Here is a 26,343-nt window from a genome sequence, read left to right as displayed (position 1 = left end):
TGGTGCCTCTCGCTGCCAGAGAAGCCCTCTTGATCTACGTCGCCGCTACCACTGAGGTGGTCAGCGTCGCGATCGTGGTTGAGAGACGAGAAGAAGGGCATGCATTGCCCGTCCAGAGGCCGGTCTACTTCATCAGTGAGGTACTGTCTGAGACCAAGATCCGCTACCCCCAAATTCAGAAGCTGCTGTACGCAGTGATTCTGACGCAGCGGAAGTTGCGACACTACTTCGAGTCTCATCCGGTGACTGTGGTGTCATCCTTCCCCCTGGGGGAGATCATCTAGTGCCGAGAGGCCTCGGGTAGGATTGCAAAGTGGGCGGTGGAGATCATGGGCGAAACAATCTCGTTCGCCCCTTGGAAGGCCATCAAGTCCCAAATCTTGGTGGACTTTGTGGCTGAATGGGTCGACACCCAGCTTCCAGCAGCTCCGATCCAACCGGAACTCTAGACCATGTTTTTCGACGGGTCGCTGATGAAAACAGGGGCGGGCGCGGGCCTGCTCTTCATCTCGCCCCTCGGGAAGCACCTCCGCTACGTGTTGCGCCTCCATTTCCCGGCGTCCAACAACGTGGCTGAGTACAAGGCTTTGGTCAACGGGTTGCGCATCGCCATCGAGCTAGGGGTCCGACGCCTCGACGCTCGCGGTGACTCGCAGCTTGTCATCGACCAAGTCATGAAGAACTCCCACTGCCGCGACCCGAAGATGGAAGCCTACTGCGACGAGGTTCGGCGCCTGGAGGACAAGTTCTACGGGCTCGAGGTCAACCACGTTGCCCGACGATACAACGAGACTGCGGACGAGCTGGCTAAGATAGCCTCGAGGCGGACAACGGTTCCCTCATACGTCTTCTCCCGAGACCTACATCAACCTTTAGTCAAGACCGACGACACGCCCGAGTCCGAAAAGGTCCCGGCCCTGCCCGAGGCGCCCTCGGCTCAGCCCGAGGCACCCTCGGCCCCCGAGGGTGAGGCACTACACGTCGAGGAAGAGCGGGATGGGGTCCAGCCTAATCGAGACTGGCAGACCCCGTACCTGCAATATCTCCACCGAGGAGAGCTGCCCCTTGACCGAGCCAAAGCTCGGCGACTGGCGCGGCGCGCCAAGTCGTTCGTCTTGCTGGGGGACGGGAAGGAGCTCTACCACCGCAGCCCCTCAGGCATCCTCCAGCGATGCATATCCATCGCCGAAGGCCAGGAGCTCTTACAAGAAATACACTCGGGGGCTTGCGGTCATCACGGAGCGCCTCGAGTCCTTGTTGGAAACGCTTTCTGACAAGGTTTCTACTGGCCGACCATGGTGGCCGACGCCACTAGAATTGTCCGCACCTGCCAAGGGTGTCAATTCTACGCAAGGCAGACCCACCTGCCCGCTCAGGCTCTACAGACGATACCCATCACCTGACCGTTTGCTGTGTGGGGTCTGGACCTCGTTGGTCCCTTGCAGAAGGCACCCGGGGGCTACACGCACCTGCTGGTCGCCATCGACAAATTCTCCAAATGGATCGAGGTCCGACCCCTAAACAACATCAGGTCCGAACAGGCGGTGGCGTTCTTCACCAACATCATCCATCGCTTTGGGGTCCCGAACTCCATCATCACCGACAACGGCACCTAGTTCACCGGCAGAAAGTTCCTGGACTTCTGCGAGGATCACCACATCCGGGTGGACTGGGCCGCCGTGGCTCACCCCCTGACGAATGGGCAAGTAGAGCGTGCCAACGACATGATTCTGCAAGGACTCAAGCTGAGGATCTACAACGACCTCAACAAGTTCGGCAGGCGATGGATGAAAGAACTCCCCTCGGTGGTCTGGAGTCTGAGGACAACGCCGAGCCGAGCCACGGGCTTCACACCGTTCTTTCTAGTCTATGGGGCCGAGGCCATCTTGCCCAAAGACTTAGAATACGGTTCCCCGAGGACGAGGGCGTACGACGACCAAAGCAATCGGACCAACCGAGAAGACTCACTGGACCAGCTGGAAGAGGCTCGGGACATGGCCTTACTGCACTCGGCGCGGTATCAGCAGTCCCTGCGACGCTACCACGCCCGAGGGGTTCGGTCCCGAGACCTCCAGGTGGGCGACTTGGTGCTTCGGCTGCGACAAGACGCCCAAGGGCGGCACAAGCTCACGCCTCCCTGGGAAGGGCCGTTCGTCATCACCAAGGTTTTGAAGCCCGGGACGTACAAGTTGGCCAACAGTCAAGGCGAGGTCTACAGCAACGCTTGGAACATCCGACAGCTACGTCGCTTCTACCCTTAAGATGTTTTCAAGTCGTTCATATACCTCGTTTACATATGAAGTCTAACCATCAAGGAAGGGTCAGCCTTGCCTCGGCAAAGCCCGACCCTCCCTCGGGAGCTAGAAGGGGGAACCCCCTCTGCGTCAAGATTTTCCTCGGAAAAGGTCTTTCTGCCAAAACGTCTTTCGTGCTTTTCCACTACTTCGAAAGTGGGATCCTGAAAACGACGGAGTACACGTAAGCAGCCAAGGCCGATCGAGCCGAGGGACTCCTACGCCTCCGGGATACGGATACCTCACTCATCACCTTCTGCGATAAGTAACTCACGCTCGGATAAGCGATTCCGCTGACCGAACAAGTCTTAATGCTCGGGAATTTTTCTGCTGAAACGATTTTTTCGTGCCTTCTCGACTATATCGATAGTAGAATCCTACAGACGAGTAAGAGTACACGTAAGCGGCAAGGCTGACCGAGCCGAGGGACTCCTACGCCTCTGGGATACTGATACCTCACTCATCACTTTCCGTGAAAAGTAACTCTCGCTCGGACAAACAATTCTGTTACCGACAAATAAGTCCGGATACTCGAAACAAGAGGAAAAGAAACGCAGCTTTACAACGCGATGACAGTATGTTTGGGCCTCGGCGGCCGCAAAAAACTTATGCACACTACAGGCGAACCGATCCTGCAGGCTCAGACGTCGATGGAAGGGGAGCAGCAGCACCCTCGGCGTAACCTCCACCTTCGGCGAAGTCTGACCGAGCCTCGAACGGCTCGCCGACACTCCGAACCCCCGCTCGTGAAAGGAGACGAAGCTCAGCACATACCCCGGCGGCGGGGACGGGGCAGCTCCTCTCGGAGGGGCCATCCGCTCCGGCTGCGAGTCACTGGAGAGAGGGCGAAGCAGACCTTCAGCAACAAGGACCTCCAGATCACCCGCCGTGACGGTGGAGAAAGGCCACGGGTCGCGCGGCGAAACAACGGTCACCCGGTCGGCCATCACCAAGCAGAAGAGGTGGCGGCGGAGAGGACGAGGTGTGCGGTTTCCTTTCTCTGGCTATTCCCTCGGGTTGCGAAAACCTAAGTGGGAGGCGAGCAGTAGAGTAAAGAACCGCCATCGGTCCCTCTCCCAAATATATAAAGACCCAGGCGAGACCCGTTCAACACTTCGCCCGAACCCGCCGCGAGATTGAAAACACAAAGCGAGACGCCCATTCCTCGAACGGCTCGCGTACGCACAACGGCTGCCCCGCAAACCACTCGTCCCGTCGCATTAACTCTGCGGCAGGACAGGCGGCACCTTTGGCAGGCGAAGCAGGCGACGCTTCACCTCCGCCATGATGACCGCGTCAAAAAAGGTGTGCCACGTCCTTCGATTTCGTATCCTTTTCCACTCCCTCTTTCTCTCTCTTGCCACAGGGACCGGGAAAGGGGATACTCCGAAAGGGATCCTTCTCCGCGAAGGAAGCGGGCCCCGAGCCCCCCTACTGATCAGAGGTTCGAAGGCTGGCCCCTCGGAAGGGTTCAACAGCCGCCTCAGAGCACTCGGGCTCCGCGCCCACTACTGGTCAGAGGTTCGAAGGCTGGCCCCTCGGAAGGATTCAACAGCCGCCTCAGGCCACTCGGGCTCCGCGCCCACTACTGATCAGGGGTTCGTAGGCTGGCCCCCGAAGGGTTCTGACAGTCGCCTCAGAGCACGCAAAGCGAGGGATGACCCTGGGTACGTTCGATACATAACCAAGGCTCGGGCTACGCTCCCGAGGTACCCTAGCACATTTCCGAGACCGACGGGAACGATTCTGTAACAGAATCCCACCAGAGGGAGGCATCGAGCCCTCGGACCCCGTCAAAAGGGGACCGGGTCCGACAAATCACCCGCAGGTACTTTTGGAGCGCGCCTCCGGGCCACTAGCTGACCCCTAACAAATGGGGCACGGGCGTCCACTCGGATCACCCGTTAGCAACTCACTGGAGACACCATGTTCGGCACCCTCCGAGGGCAACATGGCGCTTTCCCCCCTCCTCCTTGCGGAAAGGCGACGCAGGGGCGTATGAAAAAAGCTGAGTCTATCCTTGACCGTCCTCTCACTCTGTGCGGAGGCTCGGGGGCTGCTCTCGCAAACCCGGCTCCGGCCAAACCGTTGACAGCGTCAACATACCAGCCCGAGAACTTCGGACTCGACTATGCACCCGGGCTACGACCAGTTCGCATGAGGGAACAACCAGACCGGCCGAAGCATCACGAAACGCGCTAAGACCTCGAAGGAGTCAAACCACTCCTCCGAGGCCTCGGGGGCTACACCCGGCGGGTGCGCTCGCGCGCACCCACCGGAACGAAATGCAACCGAGAAAGGTCGGTCCCCTTGCAAAAAAGTGCGACAAAAGCCTCCAAGCGAGTATCAACACTCCCTTCGAGGCTCGGGGGCTACTGTTGGGGACCATAATTAGGGGTACCCCCAAGACTCCTAATCTCAGCTGGTAACCCCCATCAGCACAAAGCTGCAAAGGCCTGATGGGCGCAATTAAGGTCAAAGCTCAGTCCACTCGAGGGACACGATCTCGCCTCGCCCGAGCCCAGCCTCGGGCAAAGCCAGCCGACCCCAGAGGATTCACGTCTCGCCCGAGGGCCCCCTCAAGCAACGGACACACCTTTGGCTCGCCCGAGGCCCAGTCTTCGCAGAGAAGCAACCTTGGCCAGATCGCCACGCCAATCGACCGTACCGCAGGAGCATTTAATGCAAGGATCGCCTGACACCTTATCCTGACGCGCGCACTTCAGTCAACAGAGCCGAAGTGACCGCAGTCACTTCGCCGCTCCACTGACCGACCTGACAAGAAGACAGCGCCGCCTGCGTCGCCCCGACTGCTTTGCCACTCGACAGAGTAAGGCTGACAGCAGCTAAGTCCAGCCTCGGGCGCCATAGGAAGTTCCGCCTCGCCCGACCCCAGGGCTCGGACTCGACCACGACTCAGAAGACGACGGACTCCGCTTCGCCCGACCCCAGGGCTCGGACTCAGCCTCGCCTCCGGAAGACGACGAACTCCGCCACGCTCGACCCCAAGGCTCGGACTCAGTCTCGGCTCCGGAAGACGACGAACTCCGCCTCGCCCGACCCTAGGGCTCGGGCTCAACCTCGACGCTGGACGACGAACTCTGCCTCGCCCGACCCCAGGGCTCGGACACAGCCTCGGCCTCGGAAGACGGTCTCCGCCTCGCCCGACCCGGGGCTCGGACTCGACCTCGACCTCGGAGGAGCCTCCGCCTCGCCCGACCTAGGGCTCGGACCAACCATCTCACAGGGGGGCATCATTACCCTACCCCTAGCTAGCTCAGGCTACGGGGAACAAGACCGGCGTCCCATCTGGCTTGCCCCGGTAGACAAATAATGATGGCGCCCCGCGTGCTCCATGACGATGGCAGCTCTCAGCCCCTTACGGAAGCAAGGAGACGTCAGCAAGGACTCGACAGCCCCGACAGCTGTCCTTCCGCAGGGCTCCAGCTCTCCTCCGATAGCCACGACATCACATGAACAGGGTGCCAAAACCTCTTCGACTGCCACGACGGCATGTACTTAGGGCTCTAGCTCCTCTCTGCTAGACACGTTAGCACACTGCTACACCCCCATTGTACACCTGGACCCTCTCCTTACACCTATAAAAGGAAGGTCCAGGGCTCTAGTATGAGAAGGTTGGCCGCGCGGGAGAATGGGTCGGCGCGTAAGGCTCTCCCACGCGAACGCTTGTAACCCCCTACTGCAAGCGCACCCGACCTGGGCGCAGGGCAACACGAAGGCCGCGGGTTTCCCCCTTTTTGCCCGTTTTCTTCCCCCCTTCGTGCTCCGCCTCGCGCCGACCCATCTGAGCTGGGACACGCTTTTACTCGTCGGTCCAGGGACCCCCCGGGGTCGAAACGCCGACAAGTGGAGTGGAAGCCTTGTCTTCGCCGAAGACTCCATTTCCCTTTCAATCTATGACTTAGCATAGAAATACACTTGAAAACACATTAGTCATAGACATAAAAGAGATATGATCAAAGATATATAAATGAGCTATGTGTGTAAAGTGTCAATCAAAGTTCCGAGAATCAAGAATGTTTAGCTCATTCCTAAGTTTGGTAAAGGTTTTCTCATCTAATGGTTTGGTAAAGATATCGGCTAATTGTTCTTTGGTGCTAACATAAGCAATCTCAATATCCCCCTTTGTTGGTGATCCCTCAAAAAGTGATACCAAATGGCTATGTGCTTAGTGCGGCTGTGTTCAACGGGATTATCCACCATGCGGATTGCACTCTCATTATCACATAGGAGAGTGACTTTGCTCAATTTGTAGCCATAGTCCCTAAGGGTTTGCCTCATCCAAAGTAATTGCGCACAACAATGACCCGCGACAATATACTCGGCTTCGGCGGTAGAAAGAGCTACTGAGTTTTGTTTCTTTGAAGCCCAAGACACCAGGGATCTCCTCAGAAACTGACAAGTCCCTCATGTGCTCTTCCTATCAATTTTACACCCTGCTCAATTGGCATCGGAATATCCTATTAAATCAAAAGTGGATCCCTTGGGGTACCAAAGACCAAACTTAGGTGTATAAACTAAATATCTCATGATTCTTTTCACGGCCCTAAGGTGAACTTCATTAGGATCGGCTTGGAACCTTGCACACATGCATACGAAAAGCATAATATCCGATCGAGATGCACATAAGTAGAGTAAAGATCCTATCATCGACCGGTATACCTTTTGATCTACGGATTTACCACCCGTATCGAGGTCGAGATGCCCATTGGTTCCCATGGGAGTCTTGATGGGCTTGGCATCCTTCATTCCAAACTTGTTGAGTATGTCTTGAATGTACTTCGTTTGGCTTATGAATGTGCCCTCTTGGAGTTGCTTGACTTGAAATCCTAGAAAATACTTCAACTCCCCCATCATAGACATCTCGATTTTTTGAATCATAATCCTACTAAACTCTTCACATGTAGATTTGTTAGTAGACCCAAATATGATATCATCAACATAAATTTGGCATACAAACAAATCATTTGCAATAGTTTTAGTAAAGAGGGTAGGATCGGCTTTTCTGACTTTGAACCCATTAGTGATAAGAAAATCTCACAGACATCCATATCATGCTCTTGGGGCTTGCTTGAGCCCATAAAGCGCTTTTGAGAGTTTATAAACATGGTTAGGGTACTCACTATCTTCAAAGCCGAGAGGTTGCTCAACATAGACCTCTTCCTTGATTGGTCCATTGAGTAAGGCACTCTTTATGTCCATTTGATAAAGCTTGAAGCCATGGTAAGTAGCATAGGCAAGTAATATACGAATTGACTCAAGCCTAGCTACGGGTGCATAGGTTTCACCGAAATCCAAACCTTCGACTTGTGAATAGCCCTTGGCAACAAGTCGGGTTTTGTTCCTTGTCACCACACCATGCTCATCTTGCTTGTTGCGGAAAACCCACTTGGTTCCTACAACATTTTGGTTAGGACGTGGAACTAAATGTCATACCTCATTCCCCGTGAAGTTGTTGAGCTCCTCTTGCATTGCCAACACCCAATCCAAGTCTCTTAGTGCATCCTCTACCCTGTATGGCTCAATAGAGGAAACAAAAGAGTAATGTTCACAAAAATGAGCGACTCGAGATCGAGTTGTTACCCCCTTATGAATATCGCCGAGGATGGAGTTCACGGGGTGATCTCTTTGAATTACTTGGTGGACTCTTGGGTGTGGCGGTCTTTGATCCTATACTTCTTGATCATATTTCTTGTCTTGATCATTGTTATCTCCCACTTGATCATTGTCCTCCTATTGAGGTGGCTCATCCTCTTGATCTTCATATTCATTGTCTTGAGCCTGATCCTCATCTTGAGTTGGTGGAGATGCTTGCATGAAAGATGACGGTTGATCTTGAGCTTGAGTTGGCTCTTTGGGTTCCTTAGGACACACGTCTCCAATGGACATGTTCCTTAGCGTGACGCATAGAGCCTCTTCATCATCTAGCTCATCAAGATCAACTTGCTCTACTTGAAAGCCATTAGTCTCATCAAACACAATGTCACAAGAAACCTCAACTAATCCAGTGGATTTGTTGAAGACTCTATATGCCCTTGTGTTTAAGTCATAACCAAGTAAAAAGCCTTCTACAGCCTTAGGAGCAAATTTAGATTTTCTACCTCTTTTAATAAGAATAAAGCATTTGCTACCGAAGACTCTAAAATATGAAACATTGGGCTTTTACCGATAAGGAGTTCATAAGATGTCTTCTTGAGGATTCGGTGAAGGTAGAACTGGTTAATGGAGTAGCAGGCAGTGTTAATCGCCTCAGCCCAAAACCGGTCCGGAGTCTTGTACTCATCAAGCATGGTCCTCGCCATGTCAAGTAGAGTTCTATTCTTCCTCTCTACTACACCATTTTGTTGAGGTGTGTAGGGAGAAGAGAACTCATGCTTGATGCCTTCCTCCTCAAGAAAACCTTCAATTTGATAGTTCTTGAACGTTGTCCCGTTGTCGCTTCTTATTTTCTTGATCCTTAATCCGAACTCATTTTGAGCCCATCTCAAGAATCCCTTTAAGATCTCTTGGGTTTGTAATTTTTCCTACAAAAAGAACACCCAAGTGAAGCGAGAATAGTCATCCATAATTACAAGACAATACTTACTCCCGCCGATGCTTATGTAAGCGATCGGGCCAAATAAATCCATGTGGAGTAGCTCAAGCAGCCTGTCGATCGTCAAGATGTTCTTGTGGGGATGATGGGTACCAACTTGCTTCCCTGCTTGACATGCGCTACAAATCCTATCTTTCTCAAAATGAACATTGGTTAGTCCCAAAATGTGTTCTCCCTTTAGAAGCTTGTGAAGATTCTTCATTCCAACATGGGCTAGTCGGCGATGCCAGAGCCAACCCATATTAGTATTAGCAATTAAGCAAGTATCGAGTTCAGCTCTATTAAAATCAACTAAGTATATCTGACCCTCCAATACTCCCTTAAATGCTATTGCATCATCACTTCTTCTAAAGACAGTAACACTTATATCCGTACAAAGACAGCTGTAACCCATTTTGCATAATTGAGAAACTGAAAGCAAGTTATAATCTAAAGAATCTACAAGAAAAACATTGAAATGGAATGGTCAGGTGATATAGCAATTTTACCAAGTCCTTTGACCAAACCTTGATTTCCATCCCCGAATGTGATAGCTCTTTGGGGATCATAGTTTTTCTCGTAGGAGGAGAACATCTTCTTCTTCCCAGTCATGTGGTTTGTGCATCCGCTATCAATGATCCAACTTGAGCCCCCGGATGCATAAACCTACAAAACAAGTTTAAGCCTTGTTCTTAGGTACCCAAACGGTCTTGGGTCCTTTCACATTAGAAACAAGCACCTTGGGTACCCAAACACAAGTCTTTGAGCCCTTGTGTTTGCCCCCAACATATTTGGCAACTACTTTGCCTGATTTGTTAGTTAAAACATATGAAGCATCAAAAGTCTTAAATGAAATATTAGATTCATTTGATGCAACATGAGTTTTCTTTTTAGGCATTTTAACATGAGTAGAATGCCTAGAACTAGATGTCTCATTCTTATACATAAAAGCATGATGAGAACCAGAATGAGACTTCCTAGAATGAATTCTCCTAATTTTATGCTCGGGATAACCAACAGGATATAAAATATAGCCTTCGTTATCCTGAGCCATGGGAGCCTTACCCTTAACAAAGTTAGACAATTTCTTGGGGGCATTAAGCTTGACATTGCTTCCCTATTGGAAACCAATGTCATCCTTAATGCTAGGGCGTCTCCCATTATAGAGCATGCTTCTAACAAATTTAAATTTTTCATTTTCTATCTCATGCTCATTAATTTTAGTAGTTAGTTGAGCTATGTGATCATTTTGTTCTTTAATTAAAGCTAGGTGATCATGAATAACATCAACATTAACATCTCTACATCTAGTACAAATAGAAATATGATCAACACTAGATGTAGAGGGTTTGCAAACATTTAATTCATCAATCTTAGCATGTAAAATAACATTCTCATCTCTAAGATTGGAAATAAAAACATTGCAAACATTTAAATCTTTAGCCTTTGAAATTAAACTAGCATTTTCAATTTTAAGGCTAGAAATTGATTAATTCAATTTATCAATCTTAGCAATCAAACTATCATTATCATTTTTAAGATTGATAATTGAATCATGACAAACATTTGATTTTTCAACCTTAGCAAGTAAATTGACATTCTCAGTTCTAAGGTTAGAGATAGTGTCATGGCAAATGCTAAGCTCTTTAGACAAGTTTTCATTTTTCTCTACTTCCAGAGCATAAGCATTTTTAACTTTAACATGCCTTTTGTTTTCCTTAATATGGAATTCCTCTTGGCTATCAAAGAGCTCATCCTTCTCATGAATAGCACCTATTAATTCATTCAATTTTTCTTTTTGTTGCATGTTAAGATTGGCAAAAAGAGCAAGCAAATCATCCTCATCTTCACTAGAACTACCCTCATCACTAGATGTTGTATATTTAGTTGAGGCTCTAGATTTTACCTTCTTCTTTTTGCCTTCCTTTGCCATGAGGCACTTGTGGCCGACATTGGGAAAGAGGAGGCCCTTGTTGACGGCGATGTTGGCGGTGTCCTTGTCGGAGGAGGAGTCGATGGTGCTTTCGTCGGAGTCACATTCCCGACACACATGGGCATCGCCGCCCTTCTTCTTGTAATATCTCTTTTTCTTCTTCTTCCCCCTCTTGTCGTTGTCCCTGTCACTATCACTAGGCATAGGGCATTTAGCAATAAAATGACCGGGCTTACCACATTTGTAGCACACTTTCTTGGAGCGGGGTTTGTAATCCTTCCCCCTCCTTTGTTTGAGGATTTGGCGGAAGCTCTTGATGATGAGCGTCATTTCCTCGTTGTCGAGCTTAGAGGCGTCAATGGGGAGCCTACTTGATATAGATTCTTCTTTCTTTTCTTCCATCGTTTTGAATGCGACGGGTTGCACCTCGGGTGTGGAGGTGCCACCTTGCTCGATGATTTGTTTGGAGCCTTTGATCATCAACTCAAAGCTCACAAACTTTCCTATCACTTCCTCGGGAGACATTAGCTTGTATCTAGAATCACCACAAATTAATTGAACTTGTGTAGGATTACGAAAAACAAGTGATCTTAGAATAACCTTGACCATTTCATGGTCATCCCATTTGGTGCTTCCGAGGTTGCGCACTTGGTTGACCAAGGTCTTGAGCTGGTTGTACATTGCTTGTGGCTCCTCTCCTTGGTTGAGGACGAATCGACCGAGCTCCCCCTCGATCGTCTCCCGCTTGGTGATCTTGGTCACCTCATCCCCTTCGTGCGCGGTCTTTAGCATGTCACAAATCTCCTTGGCACTCTTCAACCCTTGCACCTTATTATACTCCTCTCGACATAGAGAGGCGAGGTGTATAATGGTGGCTTGGGAGTTGAAGTGTCGTATTTGGTCGACCTCGTTCGAGTCGTAGCCTTCATCCCCCATGGATGGTACCTGCGCTCTAAACTCAACAATGTCCCAAATGCTAGTGTGGAATGAGGTTAGATGATGCCTCATTTTATCACTCCACATACAATAATCTTCACCGTCAAAAACAGGTGGTTTGCCTAATGGGACGGAAAGTAAAGGAGTACGTTTGGAAATGAGGGGATAGTGTAAGGGGATCTTACTAAATTTTTGCGCTCATGGCGCTTAGAAGTGATGGACGGTGCGTCAGAGCTGGAGGTGGAGGGCGACGAAGAATCGGTCTCGTAGTAGACCACTTTCTTCATTTTCTTCTTCTTGTCGCCATTTCGGTGCGACTTGACGCGGGGAGGTGAGTCCTCCCTTCCTTTGGCGCCGGACTCCTTTGATGGAGCCTTCCCGCGGCTTGTGTCCGTTTCCATCTCCCTCTTGGCGGATCCTCCTGACATCACTTTGAGTGGTTAGACTCTAATAAAGTACCGGGCTCTAATACCAATTGAAAGTTGCCTAGAGGGGGTGAATAGGGGGAAACTGAAATTTACAACTTTAAACTCAACTACAAGCCGGGGTTAGCGTTAGAAAGAAAATCGAGTCCAAAGAGAGGGGAAAACAAATCAACCAAAGAAATAGCGCGGATGACACGGTGATTTGTTTTACCGAGGTTCGGTTCCAAAGAACCTAGTCCCCGTTGAGGTTGTCACAAAGACCGGGTCTCTTTCAACCCTTTCTCTCTCTCAAACGGTCACCTAGACCAAGTAAGCTTTCTCCTTAATCAAACGGGTCACCTAGACCCCTACAAGGACCATCACAACTTGGTGTCTCTTGCTTTGATTACAAGTGTCTTGAGAACAAGAATGGGAAAGAAGAAAGCGATCCAAGAACAAGAGCTCAAAGAACACGAGCAAAACACTCTCTCTAGTCACTAATTGTTCGGAGTGGATTTGGGACTTGGAGAGGCTTTGATTGTATTGAATTGTGTCTTGTATTGATTGCACTAGCTCTTGTATTGAATGAGATGTCTGAAAAACTTGGATGCTTGGAGTGGTGGTGATTGGGGGTATTTATAGCCCCAACCACCAAACCAACCGTTGGGGAGGCTGTCTGTCGATGGGCGCACCGGACAGTCCGGTGCGCCAGCCACGTCACCCAAACCGTTAGGGTTCTGACGGTTTCGACCGTTGGAGCGCTGACTTCATGTCGCACCGGACAGTCTGGTGCGGCACCGGACAGCTACCGTGTAGTGTCCGGTGCGCCTCTGACGCCTGCTCTAACTTCTGCGCGCATTGTTCACACACTGTTCACGCTTTTGCAGACGATCGTTGCGCTGTTAGCCGTTGCTCCGCTTGGTGCACCAGATAGTCTGGTGACCCACCGGACAGTCCGGTAAATTATAGCGTAGAGGCTCTCCAGAAAACTGAAGGTGAAGAGTTTGAGTCGATCGCCCCTGGTGCACCGGACACTGTCCGGTGGCACACTTGACAGTCCGGTGTGCTAGACCAGGGTTCTCTTCGGTTTCTTTTGCTTCTTTCTTTTGAATCCTAACTTGATCTTTTTATTAGTTTGTGTTGAACCTTTGGCACCTGTAGAATATATAATCTAGAGCAACTAGTTAGTCCAATTATTTGTGTTGGGCATTTGAACCACCAAAATCATTTAGGAAAAGGTTTGACCCTATTTCACTTTCAATCATCCATGATGCGAGCACGAAATTGTCACCCCCTATTTCTAGTGTTATCACAAATTATTACACATAATGATGAAACAGATGCTGAAAATAAGGTGCTGTCGCGGCTGCGACAGAGGGGAGGGGAAAGGTTACCTGCAAAGGGGAGTGGTAGACGTCGTCGTCACCGGATATCACAGGCTTGGACGACCCCCTAGATCCACCGGCTCGAGGCCGACACACATCCGCTTGGGTAGGAAAAGGTTACAGAGTGTAGGGAAAGGACAGGGGGAAGGTTACAGAGGGAAGGGAGAAGATCACCTGAAAAGGGGAGAAAGTCGTCGTCATCGTCGCCGGTCAGTATGCCTCCGACGGCCGCCGCGTCGACAGAGAAGGAGGTATATGGCGCTGCGAAGACGAGGCAGAGAAGAAAGGGAAATGCAGGAGACGGCGTTGCATGCGGCCGTAAGAGCAAAAACGACACATCGCAACGCGGGCCCACCTGCCAGGTCCGCCAAAAGCAACACTGACCTGTTTTAAAGAGCGAGAGCGACCATTTTTGATGACCGAAGGTTGAAACGATGTATTTTGCAGAGCGGTAAGATAGAGCGACTTGTTTTGACAAATTCGTCTGATGCTAGTGGTGGTGAGTGATCCAGTACCAGTACGCGCGCTTCGCTTGCTATCTCGTTCCGAGGAGGCATCACTCCACGAGCCACGACTCCATCGCCACGCACCAGCAGCAGAGACCGCGGAGACGCTCTCTCGCCATCGCCAGTCGCCCATGGCCACGGGCACCGGCCGTCCGTGGTGGGCGCCGGCGCCGCCCGCGGCGGCTCGCTCCGCCCCGCTGTTCCCCTCCCCGCCGTCGTCGTTCACGGCCGACCCGCCGGCGGAGTTCCTCTGCCCGATCTCCGGCACGCTGATGGCGGACCCCGTCGTCGCGCCGCCGGGCCAGACCTTCGAGCGCGCCTGCATCCAGGCCTGCGCCGCGCTCGCCTTCTCCCCGCCCACTGTCGCCGTTGACCTCTCTGAGTCCCACTCCTGCTCCTCCGCCCCGCTCGTGCTCATCCCCAACGTTGCGCTCCGCAACGCCATCCTCAACTGGTGCGACCGCCTCGCCCTGCCACACCCGTCACCGATGTCGCCGGACACCGCCCACGACATCGTGCGCCGCCTCATGCCGCAGGACCGGCAGCGGAGCTCGCTGGCGCAGCGCCCGCAGCCGCAGGTGCAGCAGCAGCCGAGCTCCAGGCAGCGGGGCGACGCTCTGGAGGAGGAGATCATGGCCGCGCTCGGCACGGAGGGCGCCACCCCCGCGGAGCAGGCGTCCGCGATGGCCTTGCTGCGGCAGGCCACGCGGGAGAACCGGGAGGTACGGAGGCAGCTCTGCACGCCGCGCCTCCTCGCCGCGCTGCGCCCCATGCTGCTGTCGGCCGACGCCGACGTCCAGGTCAACGCGGCCGCAGCGGTGGTCAACCTGTCGCTGGAGCCCGAGAACAAGGTGCGGATCGTGCGGTCCGGCGCGGTGTCGCCGCTCGTGGACGTGCTCCGCGGCGGCCACACGGAGGCGCGCGACCACGCCGCGGGCGCCATGTACAGCCTCGCCGTGGAAGACGAGAACCGCGCCGCCATCGGCGTGCTCGGCGCCATCCCGCCGCTGCTGGACCTGTTCGCGGGCGCCGCCGCCCACCGCGCGCGGCGCGAGGCCGGGATGGCGCTCTACCACATCTCCCTCTCCGGGATGAACCGCCCCAAGATCGCGCGCGCGCCGGGCGCTGTCCGGACGCTGCTGGCAGTGGCAGCCGCGGAGGCGCGGCGGGACCGCGCGAGCGACGCCGACGCCGCCGCGCTCCGGAGGCTGGCCGCCATGATCCTGGCCAACCTCGCGGGCTGCCCCGACGGGCGCGCCGCGCTGATGGACGGCGGCGCGGTGGCCGCGGTCGTCAGGCTGATGCGCTGCGGCTCCGCGGCTCCCGGGAGCACGGAGGAGGAATACTGCATATCCACGCTGTACGGGATGAGCCGGGGCAGCATGAGGTTCCGCGGGCTCGCGCGCGCCGCGGGGGTCGAGGCCGCGCTGCAGCCGGTGGCCGAGGGCGGCGGCGGCGTGCGGCGAGACCTGGCGCGGCGCACGCTGCGGGCTATGCGCGGCGAGGATGACGAGGCGCCGGCCATGGACAGCGGGCTACTCGGACGGCAGTGGGACGACGGCAGCGTCGTGTCGGAGGGGCTCGTGTCCATCCGGCGGCCGCCGCCGCACCGTAGCAATCACGCCGGGCCGTCCGGGTCAAACACAACCCAGTTCTGAAAAGAATAGCAAAGTCAAAGTCTTCGTTTTCTGTACGCTGTTCTGCCGTCTCGGTTCAAGTCTTGAACTGTACAATACCAGAAAAATACTGCAAGGTACTTCTTGTCTTGTATAAACTGTAAAGTTGATTCTTTTGTTTCAATTGAAATGGAACTTTATTGGATTTGTGCAAGGCTTTTTGGCTGAATTTCTGAAACTGTAATTGAGATCAGGGAAAGGGAAGGGTGCTGGGTCTGTAATATTATTGATATCAAGTTGACCATATGCAAATTTAACCCTTATTTGGAACACGAGAATTTTTTTGATTCAATCAGCAACAACACTGGTTCGTATGAAATCTATGCTCCTAAAACATATAGGTCAACTGCTTCTATGGTTCACAGATGTGCATAGTCCAGCTGTGTGTCAGGAACAAACATAATCTTGGCAGGACATTTTGCATTGACAACGGTCTGTTAAGACTCAGAAAGGTTCAATAATCATTTAGATTCTATCACTTGAAATGTTGATCTATTGGCCATTACGTCACCAGATCTGAAACAATAAAATTTTCTTTCTTGCATGGAAATTTAAAGAAGCACAGGGGCAATGTTACAATACTTTCACGCATATTTATTAGGGTTTGTTTAGGAGAGCTCCACAATAATTGCAGCTTTGGTTTTCTAGTTTTACCATAAAACAACTTCAACAATTGTTGAGCTGGTTTTAAAAGTGTTTAGCTTAAACATGGACTCCAACTTCTATAATATAATTGACTTATATTTCTTTAACTACCCTTAATGATTAGTGGACTGTGGTGGATTGGTGGTTCGGTGGGCTGATTGTAGGTTGCTAGCTAATGATTAAGGGTAGCACTAGGTATAAAACCCAAATCCGAAGCACAAAGCTCGAAATTACTGAGACCGTACTCATTTAGTCTGAAGCGTGGTCCCCAAATAAATCATGTGGGTAACAAAACTCAGTACCTGATTTTAATTCGGGCCTAGTGAGATAACAATATGCGGTACTCAAAATACCTGTTATGCCCCAATTTTATTTACTGCACCAGCTGCAGGGTCTGGGCATGAACAGACGGATGTAACATGCGTGCCGATGTAAGGGATGCCCATGCACATTGATCCGGACGGCCACGGGCCACCCATGGCCGTGAGTCCGTGACAATGGCTTGCATGCATGCGCCTCGTCCTGCCAGTGCCCGCCGGCGCCCTGCTGCCTCTGCTACCAGCTACACACATATTGACATACAAACGCGCCTGCAACTCCACCGAAAAATGCTCAGATGCACAGCAAGATTCAAAATCTTCTATCGACGGTCCAAATCCGCAAGACAACTTTTTTTTAAAAAAAAAAAAGCGGGGATGGGACTCGATTCTATCGCTGCTGGCCTCCTGTACTGGTCAGCCTCAATATCAAGGATTCAAGGCCTCGTGTTGATTGCTGCCGGAATGGGTAAGCCAGTGATCAATGATGTAGTACTGGTTAGTGCTGGAAATATGGGTCAGTCTTTTTGGGCCAGCACGAGCACGACCCGAAAATAGAAGTCCAAAGCACGGCACGACACGAAATAATATGGGCCGGGCTAGCACGGCCTAAATGCGGGCTTGAGCCAGGCCTCAATTTCCGGCCCGTCGGGCCCCCGGCACGGCCTGCATAGATGGGCCGGGCTTGGGCCAGCACGACCCAATTAAGCCCAATCTGTTTAGTTTCTTTAATTTAGTATGATATTGACTTTATATTTTTGTTATATTTAGAGTTTATGTAGTTAAATGATGCTAAAATTGTTTAATATCTTTAATTTAGTAAGTTATGAACTTTACATGGTTGTAAAAATTTTGATTTTATGTGGTCAAATATACGGGCCGGGCTTGGGCCAGCACGACCCAATGAAGGCACGATATGGTTTAGGGCCGGGCTGGGCCACTGTTTTTACACTTCGGGCTGGCACGGCACTGCCCAAAAGTTTTTTGGGCTTTCCTGGTCCGAACCCGTTTGGCACGAAGCACGATGGTCTTGGGTCGGACTGGCCCAGCCCGACCCAATTCTCAGCACTAGTACTGGTTTAAAATTGTGTAGAATGGGTAACCCAAATCCGAACATGAAATTTTCGAGTACTCAAAAATTTAGGTACCTAGTTTATAAAGCCTATGTTCGAGTACCGTTTCTAAAAGCCCGAAATTTAAAAACCCCTAAAAGCTCCATCCGAATTTTCGGGCTAACCTGAATGACCGACTCTAATTAAGGGCATGACTTTGATAGGAGGAAGGCTAAGACATTGGTGTTGGTGAACTCATCGCTGACGTCGACCTGCTCCGCCAACATGTCGTCCGATAGCTGGCACTCGAACGCGTGCACCAGATACGCCATCACTAGTGGCACCACACGCTCCACTATGGGCAGGAAGTCTAGCTCCCTAGTTAGGAACCGCTCCGACGTGTATAGATGTTCAAATAGGCCAGGTGGGCTAGGCCGGCCCAGGCATGGCTAGGCCCGACACGAATTGGGACTGTGTCGGCCCGGCCCGAATAAGTTAGTGGGCCGTGTTGTGCTGGCCCACGGCCCACGAGTGAGGCCCAAGCACGTCTCGGTATGTTAATAATCATGTTGGGCCAGCCCACGGTCCGACGGGCATATAACGGTTTATGTCATTTAAATGGTAAAAATATACATATATGAGGGTTTAAAACATAGTTTTTAGTTCTAAACACATTTAGAACCACATAATCAACAAAACATACATGCTTTTTCTGCTTTATACTCTACATTCAAGTATAACATAGGTATTTGTATGAAAAAAATTGGAAAAAATAAAACCGGGCCGTGTTGGGCCTAGCCCGTCGTGCCGCCCCTTAGGCCCAGGCACAGCCTAGTGACCGGGCCAGGCCGGCATGGGCCCGCTTCACTATGTGTTGTATCGGGTTCGGGCCAGACTAAACATGTGTCGTGCTTCGGGCCGTCCGGCTAGCCCGACACACCTGGACATGTATACCGACAGGAACTCGTCGATCGGGCCTCTCCCATGCCCATGGGTGGAGCCAAGGGAGGGCCGGCAGGGGCCATGGCCCCTCCCAAAGCTCTGACATTGACAAGAGTATATATATAGTCTAAATTTTGTGTGTCTAAATATATATACTATAAATTTTGTACATCGCGATTAATCAAAGGTTTAATATAGTAGTTGGTAATACATGATCCATAACTCTGTTGTACTATGCCAACCAAAGTTTAAAAGAGACAAAGAATATAAGATAAAGTATTAGTTGAATGACCAATCGGTGCATGAAACATCAAACCTAATTCGCTTGCAGACGCTGATATCTGAACCTCACCCCTTTATGATTCATTCTATCGTCTGCCTACGCAGCCGCCGATTGCCGCTGGCCACTTGACTTGCCTCTCCTATAGCCCACAACCAAAGTCCAAAGAAGGTGATTACCCGAAGCAGAGCAGTAGAATGAGTGCCAGTAACTTATATACATACTACATTAGATCTCGTGGATAATAAAATCTACAAATTTCAACTAAAGTTGTCACCTGATAGTTGGTGTGTACATAACAAATTTGACATGTATCTGCGTAGGTTGACGAATTTTCATGGATCCTCGAGGCTAGTTGGATTTTTGAATTCTCTCATAAATTTGTTAGCTCTCTTACGAATACTAGAGTCATTATATAAAAGTTGAATCTCATCAATCAGATATTCATCGTTATATCATCTTTATTTTTTGGTATTGTTCTTGCGTCACAACTTTAGTTCAATATATCAATTAGCTAGAAAATGGACTCGTAGACTAAGATAATTTATAAAGATTTAGAAATCATATTCCATAGCGAGGGCTTAAACTTGATAATATTATATAATATTTTTATCATATAGTATTGATGAATTGATTGATCCCCTTATAACGTAATTCTGGCTCCGCCCCTACCCACGCCATCGGGTCACGCATGATCTCGCACAAATTGAAGATGACCAACGAGCCAATGTGCACCATGTAACCACCGATCTTCACCCCATCCTCCACGGCCTTGTGCGGCAGCAGCACGGGCGCCACCAGGTGTAGACGCATGGTCTCCCCCACGACGACCTACAGGTATGGCATGCAGGCCTGCCCGACGGGGACGCCTCACTGTAGCAGCACTGGATCCATCTGATAGGTGATCTCCTGTTCGCTGTCCTCGCCATCTTCCTCCAATGGCATTTCTTCTCAACAGCTTTGTCGATACGTAGCTGTTGCTGCCAATTTCGTACTGGGAAGATCAGAAGCGGGGAAGGGACCGTGAAGCGTTATGTGTGTATCCGCCATCCGTAATATGGTGGTTAATTTTCCTGCAATTTGATGAGAGATATAAAAACATTGTTTTTAAGCACCCTTTGAGGGATTTGAAACTAACCTCTCGTTTCAGTTTTTTTAAAGATAGAGCTCGTAAAGTTTAACCTATTTGAATGGAAGAAGCTGAAATAGAACTGAAATTCTTTAAGTGAAACTCTTCCAAATATAGCCTTATATTTATCCTTTGCTTAAATTCCAATTGTGCAAGATGGTAGTTTCAAGCAAGATTCCAACAAAAAGATGGTAGTTTCAATCAAGTTGATTTTGAGACGTTAAGAGATGGGTTGGTGTCCATCCTAGATTTTTAGGTTAGAGTGAACCTATTTCCTTTTTTGCTGTGTCGTTTGAGTCCATGATGTCCATCCCTACTTTTTGTTAGGTTTAGAGGTAGAATGTGGTGCCTTACAACTTGGTGAAAGAACCTAAATAGCTAGAGGGAGTGAATAGCCCATAAAATTTCTTACACTACTAGCAATTATAACTAGAGCCAATATAATTGATATATGGAAGTGATCATTTGCTATAGTTTTCCTTAGGGTTTGTTTGGGACCAAGGGAAATGGAGGGGATTGCAGGGACTATAATCTCTTACTATTCAAAATTGAATAGTAAGAGATTCTAGCTCCATCAATCCTCTCCAATACCCTTCTCCCAAACAAAGCCTTTAAAGTTGTTATCTTAGCCAAACTAATGGCGTCGACTACTGTGCAAGCGGGAATAAGGTGCAAGCGTGAAAGCGCGCGACGTGAGCCTTCAGATGAAGATCTAACTGTAGAGGGATCTTTTGCACTTAAATCCCCCTGCAGCGTACGAGCCTTCACGAAAACCACCCTGCTTTTACCCACCGCAGCACCTCCTGTTCCCCATCCTGCCGCCGCCTTGAAATGCCCTAGCCTAGACGCCATCATAGCCATTGACGCGCGCATGCCCCTACACTGCAGTACTGCCCACTACTGCACGCCTATTACTATTTGCGTGGAGACATGAACAAGGGAGCATGCTAGCTCATGTACGCCTGTCGCACGCCAATGCATTGTTTAAAAAAAAGAATAATTCTAGACAACAAGGCATGTTAGACAACAAACTGCAATTAAATAACTGGTTATCAATTGTGAATAATGTCACCACCACAAAATATCAATATAGAAACATATTTGGCACTCAAAAAATGTATAGTGTAAACAAAATTAGGTCCCTTCAACATTGTGTGCATCTTTCTTTGGAAAATTCCGCCTATCAGGCCCAACAACCCTACATGATGTACATTTACGTGAACCAGAATTTGGGTGCCTTTTATTTTTGTCAGCATGCCCTAGTATTCTCTTGCATTTCCCTTTTGAGCGAATGTCACTAGGCGGATGGACTTGCCCGTTTTGTGGAATAGATATCCCAATAAAACTTTCTTGTTCTTCTTGTCTAGTGAGAGGAGTCGACTGAAACAGCAATGATAAAGATTCCAAATTCTGTATAAAAATATCCATCGATTCTTCCGATGTCTTCGCCATTTGAAAAATATCTTCAAATTTATTATGGGTGGTTGACATCTTCCTTCTCATAACATCAACTAGCAGTGTTGACTTCTCCAATAACAAGTTGCCCTGACTATCATATGCTTCTTCTCTGAAATTAAGAAGAATCGAATCTAAGTGGTAAGAATATATGTTGATCTAAAAATATATGAATAAAATTTACCTTTTACAATTTTTTGTCCATCTATTTGTGATGTATTGAATGGGTAATTCACTTATCCTTGCACCTCTGAACACACGTATAATATGATGACATGGTATTCCTATTGACTCAAATAACATACATGCATGAACATGAGCATCAGTTTTCTCAGGCAACTTCTTCATATGATGGTTGACCCCAGTGAAAGGTGCAAATTTCATATCATACTGATTTGTGTTGTAAGTAGTATCAAAAGACAATATATCACCGAAATGCATGTAGTTCTCTCTGCTAGTTGTATCAGCCCAAAACACTTGAAACAATCGACCATCAATCACTTCATATTCAAAGCAAAAATTGGGGTCCAATTCCTTTAGTGCATAGAAATTATCAATAAACATGTGGGCATCTGCATATTTTATTTTGTGCCTGAAATCACAATAGTAGTTTTGCAAGTCTTTTGTTGTGCAACCAACATACTCAAACCCCCCGCACCCACCTGAAGGAGCTTGTATGCTTGTGATGTTCCAATGCTTGCTTTATGATAGTTGAAAAGAGTTGTCTTCGCCTTCTCACTAACATAACGGTTGGATCGAAGCAAATGGTGTTTGCTAGGTGTCACAAATGCATGGTTGTGTCCCTCATTTAGTGCTGCAATTTCATACTTCCCCTCATTGTTGCGCTTAATATAAATATAAGCTCCACAACCACATCTTGTCCCTCTAGTTCTGTGCATCTTCTTGGAAGAATCATTTGTTTTGTAACCTGCCCTTGCACATAGGAACCGCTTCCATCTAATTACTCCATTGTCATCACATCTATGTTGTCCGGTATGAACTGAAAAACCGGCATCATGTGCATAGACTTTGTAAAATTTATGAGCAGCTTGGACATCATCAAATAACATAATGGATAAATGGTATATGTACATGTTGATAGGATAATACGTCACCTTGATCACATGTTTTTTCTTTGTCGGCGTCATAAATGTTTGATGGTCATCTACATCTGTATTCTCACCTAATGAATGATACACGTCGAGTGAATAAATATATGACATATGTTAACTCGAAAATACATAAATATATGTCAGTAGCTACCTTTCTCCATAACATCTTCTTATCGAATTGGTGATGATTTAGCTTGAAAAATTATATCTAGGAGCCCACAAGCATCTACTTCTTCAATAGAAATTATTTCATGCGGGAGAAAAAGCATCAGAGAAGATTCATCTGGTACCGTGGCATGTTGCTTCGCGTACTGATCTACGTCTGTGCCCAGCATCGAGCGGTCGCCCTCAACTGATTCTGCGGTCCATGCATGTCCATGTCGTGTCCTGTAGAAGGAGCAGCCACACCTACGTGCAAGGGCATGTCAGGGGCTATGATGGCGTCTAGGCTAGGGCATTTCAAGGCGGCGGTAGGATGGCAAACATGAGGTGCTACAGTGGGTAAAAGCAGGGTGGTTTTCGTGAAGGCTCGTACACTGCGGGGGGATTTAAGTGCAAAAGATCCCTCTACAGTTGGATCTTCATCTAAAGGCTCACATCGCACGCTTTCACGCTTGCACCTTATTCCCGCTTGGCCAGTAGTTGACGCCCAAACTAATAGCTTATAAAAGATATGTATCAATATGAAAAAGCTATATGTTAAATACAAGAAACACAATATACTATTAAAAAGTATATGTAGTAGGGAGCATAGTTTGAAGTGCAAATTATATGGTGAAAGGGAAATGGGCTTAACCATTTCCTATAATCGATTTTGGTGTTTGACACCCATCACAAACCATATGGACTAACTAGTTTGTCTAGTTGTCATTTATCTTAGGTGCATAAAGTTCAACATAAACCAACAAAGAAAGTGAGTTAGGGAACTCTACAAAGTCTGGAGCAAAAACAGAAAATGGTGCAGCCAGTGGCACACCAGACACTGTCCGGTGCCCAGGCCGAGGGACCTCGCGAACTAGCCACTCTCGAGTTTTCACAGAGCCACTCCACTAAAATTCACCGGACTGTCCGGTGCGCCAACGAAGCAACGATCAACTTCGCCAACGATCGACTGCAGTACAGTCTGACCGTCAGAAGTCAGAGCCAGTCTGCAAAGTTAGAACGCACCGGATTGTCCGGTGTGCCACCGGACTGTCCGGTGCCGCAAGAGGACAAAGAACTTCAACGGTCAATAGCTCCAAACCCCAATGGTCGGCTGATGTGGCATGCACCGGACAATGAACAGTGCAGTGTCCGGTGCACCACCGGATTGTCCAGTGTGCTCATCGATAGCAAAGTCAGCCAACAACTAGGAAGTGGTTGGAGGCTATAAATACCCTCCAACCACCTCCATTCAAGCCATCCAAGCCTCCCACACATCTCATTCAATACAAGAGCAAAGAATACAGTCCAAAGACACAATCAAAGCATTCAATTCCCTCCAAGTTCCCAAAATCAAATCAAGTGCTTAGTGACTTGAGAGAGGATCATTTGTGTTTCTTTTGTTGCTCTTGTTGCTTGGATTGGTTTCTTCTTCTCACTCTAATTCTTCTAAGTGCTTTGTAAAGCTAGCAAGGGACACCTAATTGTGTGGTGATCCTTGCGGGGTCTTAGTGACCCGTGTGATTAAGAAGAAGTACCCAACCAGTCTAAGTGACCGATTGAGAGAGGGAAAGAATTGGAATTGACCCGGCCTTTGTGGCCTCCTCAATGGAGACTAGGTTCTTTGGAACCGAACCTCGGGAAATAAATCACCGTGTTCACTTGTGTTGATCTTCACTCGATTTGTTTCTTCCCTCTCCTCTCTCTCTAAAGTTCTCTTGCTCACATCGTTTTGAGTTTGCTTCCAAAGTTATCCGCATTGATTGAGCAACTCATAGCAAGAGAAATAATCTCTTCCGCACTCCGAATTTATTTCTAACCCTAACCTCGGGCGTAGTGCGTGTTCAAAGTTTATAAATTTCATGTTTCGCCTATTCACCCCCTCTAGGCGACTTTCATATGGAACAAGAGATGACATGATATTTGTTCGACAGCTGGGAAGCCGACTCGAAAAGCTTGGTTGTATCTGACTAGGACTCATGTAGATTGAGTTGATTGTCTATCTAGTTCGAAGTTGGAGATTGAAAATTCATTGAAGTTCTTGACGAACTCGTACATCGTGTCTTGAGAAAAGCTAGGGGTACTTCGTTCTTTGTGGTTTCCACGAAGCGACCATGTAGTTTGGTAAAGAAGCTCGTTGTATATATCCAACAAGCAAATACAAAATTTGAACCCCAAAAACGTGATGTATATATTGAGGTCTATCAAGCTTTTGTCCGTCCTTTCGCCGAAAATCACTACCTATTGTGCCAACTGTCGATGTATGATGATCGGCAATCATGCTACATGGTTATCTAGAGTAGGAATTGGGTGGCTTCAATGTAGGCTAGACTTGATGGTGAACATATAGACAACAATTTATACTAGTTCAAACCGTTGAAGAGCGTAATATCATATATCTGGCCAGACCTATTATCTTGCGTTGGATTTTGATGTGTTGTGTTCTTGATGGGAAGCCCACTTCTATTTTATACAGTCTAGGAGGCAAGTCTTCTAGCTGGTTACACTATAGGGTCCTAATAGGATTACAAGGAAGAATTTCTAATAGAATTACAAGTAGATAAAAATAGAAAAATCATAAATAGAAGACAGGAAAACATTCTTTATTCTTTAAATATTAATAATTATAAAATAAAACTTTTATGTATATAGGTCTACACTAAAAATAATTATTTAATAATATATATATACACGGATAACAGTTTAATAAAAAATTGTATATAAACGGATTAGGACTATGCTTGCTTCTCGTCTTTCCATTTTACTTGTGGCTAGTATAATATCCATGTGTTACGACACACAAGAATAACTATTACACTTTATCTTAGCCAAAAAAGGATATAAGTTGAAAACGAGTATGACCTTTTTTATAGCTCGATCGGTTGCTCGTTCACCTTTACCTAACGGGATAGTACTATGAGAGAGTGTTCACCTTTACCTAGCGGGATGGTACTATGAAACAGCATTGCGCTGGGTACGACTTCCTATCATGTTGTGCTTAGGTGGTTCTCACAACCCATCCGAGGTAAAGCCCCAGCAATAGGGGCATATGTGGGTTTCATGGCTTATCTATAGGGTTACAACCCACCGGTAGGTAGAGAGGAATAGACCTACGTATTTCACGTGTGACGCAGGACAACCGTCAAAACTGCTGCTTTATAGTAGTAGAGAAGAGAAGAGATTGGCATCACTGTAGCTGTTGCGACCACCGGTTCAGTCGACGACTTGTGCCAGTCGCTGCTAAGTGGGTGTGCCGTTAATCTCGACGAAAGTCGTCGAGATAAGGCCACCTTTTGCATCATTCTCTATATCCGTGTTTTACACTTTTTCTTAAAGATTCTCATCTCTATATTTTCATTCTTTTTAGTAGCGTCTTCTATATCTTATCTTATATACATAAATTAGAGTCATATTTACTTTTTTTTGTATGTACTTATTTTTCATACTCTCAACATATTTTAGTTTTGCTAAATCTATTTTTAAATTATTAAAATGGATATAGAGGAGAAGAGAGAATCTATATATAAAGGACGAAGGAACG

General features: G+C 48.5%; 1 protein-coding gene across 1 annotated transcript; it reads left to right on the top strand.

Moving 5' to 3' along the window:
- The first annotated feature begins 14,128 nt into the window (after positions 1 to 14,128).
- LOC103637803 (U-box domain-containing protein 39) lies at positions 14,129 to 16,021 on the top strand. The gene has a single exon (XM_008660849.3). It carries the CDS (start codon positions 14,185 to 14,187, stop codon positions 15,709 to 15,711), a length of 1,527 nt encoding a protein of 508 aa, XP_008659071.2. The 5' UTR covers positions 14,129 to 14,184; the 3' UTR covers positions 15,712 to 16,021.
- The last annotated feature ends 10,322 nt before the right edge of the window (positions 16,022 to 26,343 follow it).

The sequence above is a fragment of the Zea mays genome, chromosome 9, assembly GCF_902167145.1.
Source record: "Zea mays cultivar B73 chromosome 9, Zm-B73-REFERENCE-NAM-5.0, whole genome shotgun sequence".
Classification (NCBI taxonomy): domain Eukaryota; kingdom Viridiplantae; phylum Streptophyta; class Magnoliopsida; order Poales; family Poaceae; genus Zea; species Zea mays.
Note: the sequence above shows the minus strand (reverse complement) of the source record. Positions and strands in the feature narration are given on the sequence as shown.

Bases quoted from the DNA above. Each gene is read 5' to 3' on its own strand.
- LOC103637803 (XM_008660849.3), top strand. From the start codon at position 14,185: ATGGCCACGGGCACCGGCCGTCCGTGGTGGGCGCCGGCGCCGCCCGCG.